Source organism: Oryzias latipes, chromosome 22 (genome assembly GCF_053564925.1).
Source record: "Oryzias latipes strain Hd-rR chromosome 22, Olatipes_Hd-rR_3.1".
In the NCBI taxonomy this organism is placed as follows: Eukaryota; Metazoa; Chordata; class Actinopteri; order Beloniformes; family Adrianichthyidae; genus Oryzias; species Oryzias latipes.
The window spans coordinates 28521714-28531874 of NC_136258.1; the positions used below are offsets into that span (position 1 = coordinate 28521714).

The 10161-nt window shown below is 47.3% G+C and overlaps 1 protein-coding gene across 2 annotated transcripts; it reads left to right on the forward strand.

Moving 5' to 3' along the window:
• The first annotated feature begins 4147 nt into the window (after positions 1–4147).
• foxa1 (forkhead box A1) lies at positions 4148–9039 on the forward strand. Of its 2 annotated transcripts, none has more exons than XM_023951682.2 (2): positions 4148–4361; positions 6229–9039. In XM_023951682.2, exons 1-2 carry the CDS (start codon positions 4296–4298, stop codon positions 7384–7386), a joined length of 1224 nt encoding a protein of 407 aa, XP_023807450.1. In that variant the 5' UTR covers positions 4148–4295; the 3' UTR covers positions 7387–9039. The 2 variants fall into 2 exon arrangements, with proteins under 2 accessions (XP_023807450.1, XP_078797287.1); XM_078941161.1 differs by having other exon boundaries at positions 4148–4388; positions 6229–9033.
• The last annotated feature ends 1122 nt before the right edge of the window (positions 9040–10161 follow it).

Genomic DNA, 10161 nt, shown 5'->3' on the forward strand with positions numbered 1-10161 from the left:
TTGTGTGGCTCTTGTGTGGTTGTGTGGCTCATGTGTGGTTGTGTGGCTCTTGTGTGGTTGTGTGGCTCTTGTGTGGTTGTGTGGCCCTCATGTGTGGTTGTGTGGCTCATGTGTGGTTGTGTGGCTCTTGTGTGGTTGTGTGGCTCTTGTGTGGTTGTGTGGCTCATGTGTGGTTGTGTGGCTCTTGTGTGGTTGTGTGGCTCATGTGTGGTTGTGTGGCTCTTGTGTGGTTGTGTGGCTCTTGTGTGGTTGTGTGGCTCTTGTGTGGTTGTGTGGCTCTTGTGTGGTTGTGTGGCTCATGTGTGGTTGTGTGGCTCTTGTGTGGTTGTGTGGCCCTCATGTGTGGTTGTGTGGCTTATGTGTGGTTGTGTGGCCCTCATGTGTGGTTGTGTGGCTTATGTGTGGTTGTGTGGCTCATGTGTGGTTGTGTGGCCCTCATGTGTGGTTGTGTGGCTTATGTGTGGTTGTGTGGCTCATGTGTGGTTGTGTGGCTCTTGTGTGGTTGTGTGGCTCATGTGTGGTTGTGTGGCTCTTGTGTGGTTGTGTGGCTCATGTGTGGTTGTGTGGCTCTTGTGTGGTTGTGTGGCTCTTGTGTGGTTGTGTGGCTCTTGTGTGGTTGTGTGGCTCATGTGTGGTTGTGTGGCTCTTGTGTGGTTGTGTGGCCCTCATGTGTGGTTGTGTGGCTTATGTGTGGTTGTGTGGCTCTTGTGTGGTTGTGTGGCTCATGTGTGGTTGTGTGGCTCTCGTGTGGTTGTGTGGCTCATGTGTGGTTGTGTGGCCCGGTGACAGACTGCTGGGTGAACCCCGCCTTCACTGGGATAGGCTCCAGCATCCTCGTGACTCTGAAAGCAGCTTTGGAAGATGAACGGATGGAGAGAACGGAGCAGAACCAGCAGACAATTCTAGATCTTTTACATTTAAACTTTTTTTAGAATAAACATTCCATAATCACTGCTTCAGATTTTTTTAATTAGATCCATTTAACAGTTAAAGGAATAAAATTTTCAAGATTAATTTATTTCACTAAGTTTTTCTTGTTTTTAAAAATGTCTTCCATGCAGATTTTTTACTTTTCTGATAATCTTTCTCACAAATTTCCACAAACCTATTTTCGCTCAAATCCTGTTTATTTATAGAGAAAAACTAAAAATAAAAAAATAATAAAACGAAATCATTTTGAGTTAAATTGCGGCTTTTGGACGGGACGTTCACTTATAGACTCATTCAAACACTCACCTGTGTTACCTTGGCGTGGCTCCACCCCTCCACAGATGTTTAACCTCCTCTGGTACAGAAACAGGAAGTGATGCGAGCGCACAGGCCGCCCTTCCTGTTTGGTGAAGGACAGCAGACCCAACAGCTGCAGTTATTCACAGAACAAGGAAACTGCAACAAAAAAACATTTAAAAAAAGAACCGGTTTGAAGGCTGGGAGCAGAACTCTGCATCACTTCTCACCGTGAGGCTCAGTCAGAACCAACAGAACCGGGTCATGTTCCAGAACAACAGCTGACGGTTTCCAGAACCGTCCTGACAGACGAGCTTCTGTCCGCCTCCCTAAAACCTTCTTACTATTATTATTCTTACTGTTTACTTACGTTTTAAATACTTGATTAAAGCATTTATTTACTCGTTTGAACTTTTTTTAATCATCTGTGGATCACAGTACTTTATGCTTTGATGTCACTTTTATTATATTTTACTTTCATTTAGCAGCAGATTCTGTTTTAGTGTCAAAGATTCCTGCAGATGAGTAACAGCCAGTTCTTGTTTTGTGTGTTGTTCTTTTGTGTGTGTGTGTGTGTGTGTTTGTTAATGGTTTCTGTTTTACTCATCTTTTCGTACTTTTTGTACATTTCTTTGCTGTAAAATGTATTCGTCTGAAATAAATATTCATCTTGCTTCAATTTTTTTAAGCTGCCTTTTCCTAATCTTCAGTGTTTGGACCTCCTGTTTGACAGTTTTTCCACTTTCTCTAGAATGTTGTTCTTTGTCTGCGTGGTTCCATCTGGACCTCCTCCTCTCCTGTGGTCCGAGTCCATCTGTTCTTCAGGTGCATTTCACAGGATGACCAGCAGAGGGAGCCAGAGGAGCTGTCATGAAGCAGGCAGCCTTTGAGCAAGGCTTCCTGGGATCAGACCTGGAGGAGGAGATGTGCTGCACCCACCAACAGTGATGATGAGGAACCGGGTCAGAACCAATGGAAAAGCAAGGGTTTTGCTGAACGGCGAAGGAATTGGCTCCTCCAGCAGAACCATGTGGTTCTGGTCTCTCTGGGGTTCTGTGTGGGTCCTGAATTTTGGCTGTGTGCAGTTCTTTCAGGCGAGACCCGGTGTCAGAGGTCACAAGATGAGCTTGTCAGCCGCTCGCCGGGCTTTTGACGCGTAAGTGAACCGGTTCTGCGGGAAGCTGAGGAACTGCAATTAAAGCTCTGACTCACGATCAGAACACACGCCGTCTTTCAGCCTGAGCCCAAACACACCTTACCCTCCCTGTGACCCTCTCGCTGTCCCCGGGGGGGGGGGGGGGGGGGGGGGGGGGGGGCATCACATCCAGGTTCAGGTCCAGGTCTGGTCCCGAAGTCCTCCAGTCTCTGCAGTGACATCATAATTACCGTGGAGCGCCGTCCTGACTGACAGCTACAGGATTTATGGTACTGAGTCACACCGAAACCGGAACCAGCTCCATCACCCGGGTCTGACGCAGTCCAGGAGGCGAGGAGAAGAATGGGCCTGAACAAGTTCTGGACCCTAACCACTGAAACCAGAACCGCTCCTGTCCAGTTTTCACCTGGTGCCGAACATCCACACACTGTCAGTGGAAATGAGACCCGTTCTTCCCGTCAGAACTCTTGGACCGGGTCTCAGAACCACACAGAACTTTTAACAAAAGCATTTTTACAAAAAACAGGTTAAAAGACAACAACAAAGTTCTCATGAGAACAGAGATAGTGAAAAGTAAAGAGGAACACTTCGACTGATTTTCTAAAATCCTAAAAATCTAAAACTATTTAAAATCCTTCAAACGTTTTTCTGAACATTTGTTGAGATCAGAACCACAGAGATCCAACCAAAGCAGACAGTTTAATCATAATTAATATTTTTAACGTGCCTTTAACACAAACTAAACGTAAGCACTTTTACATTAAAGCTTATATCACAGAAACTGTAAAAAAATATTGAATAAATAAGTGAAAAAAAACTAGTAAAACACTTCGAGGCAATTTCTTACAAAGTTAAATATTGAAATGAATATTTTACTTTGTAAGAACATTTTTTCAATAAAGTCAACAAATTTCTGACATAAGTGGCGTTTTTCAAGAAAATGTTCATTCAATTAAATAAAAGTTTTAATGGTAAAAAAAAAGAATATTTAACACAAAAGAATTAGAAAAATGATTAATTACTTTCATTTGAAATCATTCCGTCCTTTTTTATTTTTAATATTTCATGACATTTTCTCTTTTTTTGTAGTTAGCTTCTTCTGGGCCTCAAAGAGCGAAAAAGGAATCGAACCCATCCACCGCTGCGCATGCGTAGAGCGACAGGAACAGCTATTAAAACTGTAACAGATAAATGTTCCTGTGACCTGTGCTCCATCTTTCTGTTGCCTTGACAACAAATTCACTCATTTATCGCGTATTTCTGAGGCAGATCAATGAACAGAACCGGTTCCTGTTTTCATGATTGTCTCTTCTTCTGAACATTTTAGGCCCCGCCTCTTTCCGGTCAGAGGCCACGCCCACCATGGTCACTTCACAGATGATGATAAAAAACTCTTTCAGGAGGAATCTGCAGACTTTCTCCTGACCTGAGTTCCGTCCGGACACCAGAACCTTCCGCCTGGTTCTAGAGACTTTGAGTTTGCATTGGACCTTCGGTTCCGTCACAGTTCCAGCCCCTACAGAAGGCATCTCCACTTTGACAGGACCGCCCACCGTCACTTCGTGAGACTAACCGGATGTGAGCTCGAGCAAACAACTATACACCTGTCCGCGTGACCCGCAGGTGAGTTTCCGGCTCGACTCCCCCACCACGTGACAGCCCCCCCCCCCCCAACCCATCCAGTTGGTCCGACGCTGATCATAGAGGAGGGGGGAAGCAGGAGGCGGGGGGGGCGCGGGGGCTGGACCTGCGCGAGGAGGAGCGTCACATCAGCCCGCAGGTCACCTTCGTCACCTCCTCCTCTTCCTCACTCTGCCTCTGTGCGCGCGGCTCGCTGGGCTCGGCGCGGCGCGGACGCACGACAACGGACCGAACCGGGACAGGGGGCCATTGACCCGGAGCGGACCCCGTCATGCTGGGTGCGGTGAAGATGGAAGGGCACGAGGCTCCGGACTGGACCGGCTACTACAGCGAGGAGGTCGGTACCGCGCGCGCCGAACTACCGGTAAAGAACTTTGAGGACGGGTCGCGAGGCGAAAGAAAAAAGAAAAGTAACAAGATGCTTATTAGAAAAAGTAAAATTTAAAGAAAAAAAATAAACTAAAAATTCAAAATTCGGATCCAAATTTTTTGCAGGTGTTTAAAATTAAAAAATAACAATAATCCGCTCTAAAAAATATTTTAAAGGTTTTATCTGTTTATAAAATAAAATTAAAAAATGACTAATTTTGAAAATGTTATTGTTGGTTCCAAAGCGCGCGTGCCCGATCTTTACAAAAAAAAAAATCATTTGATTAAAGGTTTTAAAACGCAATTATCCTTCCAACACGGAGTTCGGATTAATTTCTCTTTTTACTCGTAACATTTTGTTTTATGTTATTTTACTGCCGTTTGCTTGAATTAAATTAAATGATTTTAAGTTTAAACCTAAACAATTTTGATCTAAATGTTAGGGAAAACGGGTTAATATTTGTTTATTTATTACATTACAATATATATATATATATATATATATATATATATATATATATATAGATATAGATAGATAGATAGATAGATAGATAGATAGATAGATAGATAGATAGATAGATAGATAGATATAGATATAGATATAGATATATAGATATAGATAGATATAGATATAGATATAGATATAGATAGATATAGATATAGATATAGATATAGATAGATATAGATATAGATATAGATATAGATAGATATATATAGATATATATGTATGAATAAAAACATTCATTTTTTTATTTAAAAAGGAATAAAATAATATCCCCCGAAATTAAATGGATCTGAGCAGCATTAATAAATGTTTTTGTGAATTTACTCAATGATGAATTAATTATTAATAACAATTATTAACGGTAATAAATAAATAATATTCTCTCAGTCTGAACCACTCTTAATTTTTTTTTTCTTTTTACAAATCACAACATTTCATCCAAAGTTCGTTTCTTCCGTCCTTTGCTTCCGTGAAGACCGAAGGCGGGAAGGCCCGCAGCGGCGGCAAACGGACCGAACCTCATCCACATGTCCGAACACGCAGACGAACCTCGACTCCGTCTTTCTAATAAATCTATTTCTGGGGAAAATATTCACCATCATTTTTTTTAATAAACACAAGGAGCTTTTTATTTTTGTTTTAGATTTAAATTAATGTTTATCAAAATATTCAATAATTTCTATATTTTTGGTACATTTAGTAAATGTTAGTAAACTGTTAAAATAAAATTGTAATATAATATAATAATAATAATATATTATAATGAGTAATAATAACATAACAATAACGTGACCTTGGGGTTCTGATGGGCCATAAAAGACACGTGGGAACAGAACCTGTTCTCCTCCAGCTGCAGCTGAATCGGACTTTATCATGAAACTCATTAGATGTGTTGGACCCACGAACCTCACGTAGTCCCTTCACACTAGAACCGGATCAGAACAAAGAGGTTCTCGTCATTGGAATGGGTTTAGAGCTTTCATCCTCTTCAAAATTTCACGTCTCGGGTTCAGTCTGTGGTTCTGGAAGGTGCGTACCACTATGATGGTTCCTTTGAAAAAAATCTGGTCCAGAACCGGATAAAGCCTGCTGATCCAGAACATTCTGAGCTGCTCAGAAAGCGCCGTTTCATCTCAAACTTGTGTAAAAATGATGATAATCATGAATGGAATCTCTTTTGGGTTTTTATTAACCGGGTCAGGCTGGTATCAAACCCCACTGATGAAACTTCCTGTGTTCTGCTCAGTATCTTATCTGGGCCTTGCAGCTCTTGGTTCTGCACATGTGAGGTGGGCCTGCGGGGGATAACTGGTTCTGGTTCTGTTTGCAGGTATACTCTCCGATGGGCGGCGCTGGGATGGGTTCTGGGCTCGGGATGGGCTCCATGTCCGGCTACATGTCCAGCAGTGGAACCACCCCCGGCTCCTTCAACATGTCCTACAGTGGTTCTGGACTGACCCATTCGCCCGTGGGGGCGATGGCGGGCTCGGCTCCGGTGGCCATGTCTGGTCTGGGAGGGGGCGTGGCTTCCATGGGCGGGGCGCTGAGCCCGTCCAGCATGAGCTCGGTGTCGGGCCAGCAGGCCTCCATGGGCCTGAACCCGTATGGCAGCATGAGCCCCGCCATGAGCCCCAGCATGGCGTACAGCGGCGCCGGACTGAACCGAGCCCGAGACAACAAAACCTTCAGACGGAGCTACCCCCACGCCAAGCCGCCCTACTCCTACATCTCGCTCATCACCATGGCGATTCAGCAGGCCCCCAGTAAGATGCTGACCCTTAGCGAGATCTACCAGTGGATCATGGACCTGTTCCCGTACTACCGGCAGAACCAGCAGCGCTGGCAGAACTCCATCCGTCACTCGCTGTCCTTCAACGACTGTTTTGTGAAGGTGTCGCGGTCCCCGGACAAGCCAGGGAAGGGCTCCTACTGGACCCTGCACCCGGACTCGGGGAACATGTTTGAGAACGGCTGCTACCTCCGGCGCCAAAAGAGGTTCAAGTGCGAGAAGAAGATATCGGGAAAGGCGGACGGCAGGAAGGAGCAGGGGACGGCGCTGCAGGGGGCCCCGCCCGCCGAGGACTCTATCAAAGCCGCCAGACTCATGGACGCTTCCGGGGCCTCCTCCAGCCACGCGGCCTCCCCCCCGGGTCTGGATCTGAGGGGAGGGGCGGGGGCGGAGCTGAAAGTGACTGGTTCCCAGCTCCTGTCCTCACTGTCGCTACCCCCACACTCCATGGCCCACGAGCCCCCCCTGCACCTGAAAGGAGACCCCCACTACTCGTTCAACCACCCCTTCTCCATAAACAACCTGATGTCGTCGTCGGAGCAGCAGCACAAGCTGGACCTGAAGGCCTATGAGGCCCTGCAGTACTCCCCCTACAGCACCGGGGGCGCCCCCAGTCTGGGGGGGAGGACCATGGAGCCGCTGGAGGCCTCCTACTACCAGGGGATGTACCCCCGCCCCCTCCTCAACAGCTCCTCATAGCTGCCCCGACTTGGACCCTCTGCATGCTGCTGTAATGGACTTATGGTACTGATCCGGACGGGTTCTTCCAGAGCAGAACCCAACTGTTACACTCACTGAGACCGAACTGAGACGCGTGGGGTTTGGGCCAGTAGAACCTGAGGCCGTGTGTGGTCTCAGTTTGACCCATGAACAGTATCAGAACTGGGTCGGACTGGACTCTGCTGGTGCCGCTCAGCCTACAGTTGAACCCCTGGACTGGTCTTTCAGAACCTGCTTAGCTGCCGGGTTTTGGGTTGAATGACTAGCTGCTGTCCGGTTCTGAAACGTTTGGTTCTGTGCTTGGTACTGCGCATGGTGTCGGTTCTGTCCTGCATGCCGTCGGGTTCAAAGCCCAAACAAGATAACATCTGAGCCGAACCAGTCCTTCACGGTTCCGCCAGAGTCCAGATCAGCTCAGAGTCCGGCTGCTTTAATAAAATTCTGTGAATCTTTGCGTCAAACTTCCTCAGAACCAGGTCTGGGTTTTTTTTCAAGATGAGTAGTTTTTTGTTTGAAACCCAGAAGTTCTGGAGATCCTCCAGTGGACCTGGGCCCGTGAAGAGGTTTGCTAAATCCGTGTCTCCTTTGATGCTCTCACGCGGACCCGAGCTGCGAGATGCCGGCGCTGTGGTCGTCCGCCACAGACCGACGATGAGGATCTGCTCTCCTGATCCAACCCGACTTCTTTCTCCCACGACCTCGTCTGCCGCCCCGCCAACCCCCCCGGGGTCACGACCCCCAGCATGAAACCCGCTCAGATTCAAAGACTTTTTGTCTGAAGGGTCACTTCAGCCAAATCAGAGCAGCTATGCTCCCAGCCGCCGGAGGTTTGCCCCCCCCCCCCCAGTTTCATCTGTGTGTTACACTCTGAGCCAGAACAAGTAACCGGGCCACAAACCAGTAGAACCTTTCAGAACCTGAGGGATAACGGCTATTCTCACTGGTTCGATCCCCCAACTTTTACACTTAAAAGTGTCCTTAAACCGTTACTACACTGTCCTCCTCTCCCAGAACCTCCACCAGAACCTCAGCGAGGCCTTCGGGGGTTTTTTGTATTTAAATAAATCATCAAAGAAAAAAAGGGAAATAAAGCAGAAATCTGTAAAACCAGCAGCTGAGAGCATTCCTCCAAACATTTTCTTCATTTATTGATTTGGACTTTTTAGATCCTTTTTAAATAATGATTTGATTTTTAATATTTCATTTGTGTTTTTTTTTCTTTGTCTTCGTTAGTTGTTTGTCTTTTAGTTTATTTTAAGCCGCATTAAGCTGATTTTACTGTTAGAAAAAATAATCAAGAAAATGTTATGAATAAATGGACCAAAATGTTGGAAATGCTTCTCACTCGTCCAGTGAGTTTGACATCTCTTCTGACGTGGTTTGTTTTTGTGGTTCCGATCTCAGTTCGGGCTCAGCCCACAGAACCAGCAGCTGTGCGGCTGAGCGCATGCGTCAGGTCGGGTCCAGTCTGCGGACGAGCTTAACCAGTTTTCTTTTATTTATTTTTTCCCCCGCGGCCTCCCGGCCACTGATTTTTGCCACGTGCATGGATGGAGTGTGTGTCTGTTCTCTGTGTTTTTTTTTGCATGTCATTAACTTATTCTGTGGTTTGGAAATAAAACTGGAAAAAAGCTGCCGGCTCTTTGATGTTCTTCGGGATGTCATAACGCGCGCGCGCAAAAAAAAAAAAAAAAAATCAGGTATAAAAAGTCAGATCAAATCTGTTCTTCATCTGAGAAAATATTCAAAAACCCCGGACAGGTTTGTGCACGCGCCCATCTTTGCGTTCTTCCGTATTTTCGTGCGTGTTTGCGCGGGCCGGACCCGCCGGCTCTCCGCGGCCTCCCTCCGCTGCGGTTCCTCATCCCCGCAGATTCCTCTCTGAAGTGAAGCTCTTTCACGCATGTTCGCTCTCAGAGGCGTGAAATGCCGGGCTGATCCAGTAATTTACCGCCAATTACCCGCGTCCGCGATCCTCAGCGCGCACAGGTGCCGAGCGAGACGCTGCGGCGTGCGCGCGCAAACAAACAAACAAAGAGGCTCCCGCTGTAAACACGTATAATGCGGGAACAAACAGCTGACGCGCACGATCATCCAGAATAAAACAGAACCCCTGACCCGGCCCAGGAATAAGCGGCCCAAAGTGCTGTAGCGGGACCCCAAGCGACGCTCCAACCGGAACCTGGAACACAGAACCGCACCAGAGACCCAGTTCGGACCCGCTCCGCAGACCTATAGAAGGTGGCTCTGAAGAGTTCTGTCATTGAAATTACATTTCGACATCGGCCCGCCCGTTTCACGGGTTTGGATCTTCGGACCGCCTGACCCAGATCCTCGTCACGGTTGCTCCGTGGTTCCGAGTCTCGGTGATCGTAGCGCAGTTGGGTCTTCGGTTCTGGACCAGTTGAGTCTTTGGGGCCATATGTTCCCGGCGGGGTAAGGCGGACCCCCCCTCCCTCCCAGCCAACCCCCCCCTCCCCGCCTTATGGAGGAGCATGTCGGCCTTCGGCCCCTTTCTTCCCCCCCGCCTTTCATTGCCGCACTAGAAAGGCGCGCGCGGGGGCCCGGGGGCCACTCAGGCCTTTTGATGGGGATTGGAATTAATTATCTCCAATAACAGCATTGAGCTGAGCCGCCAAAAAGAGCAAAGAACCCCCCCCCCCCCCCGCACTCACACAAAGATCCACAGAAGAGAGAGCCGCAACTTTTCCATTAAAATGATGCGGACGGAGTTTATTAGGGCTTTGAGAGGCC

What these genes read in the sequence shown, in the direction of transcription:
- foxa1 (XM_078941161.1), top strand. Translation starts at nt 4,296, where the DNA reads ATGCTGGGTGCGGTGAAGATGGAAGGGCACGAGGCTCCGGACTGGACC. An exon ending in CCGCGCGCGCCGAACTACCG is followed by an intron (nt 4,389 to 6,228) that starts GTAAAGAACTTT and finishes TTCTGTTTGCAG; the next exon opens with GTATACTCTCCGATGGGCGG.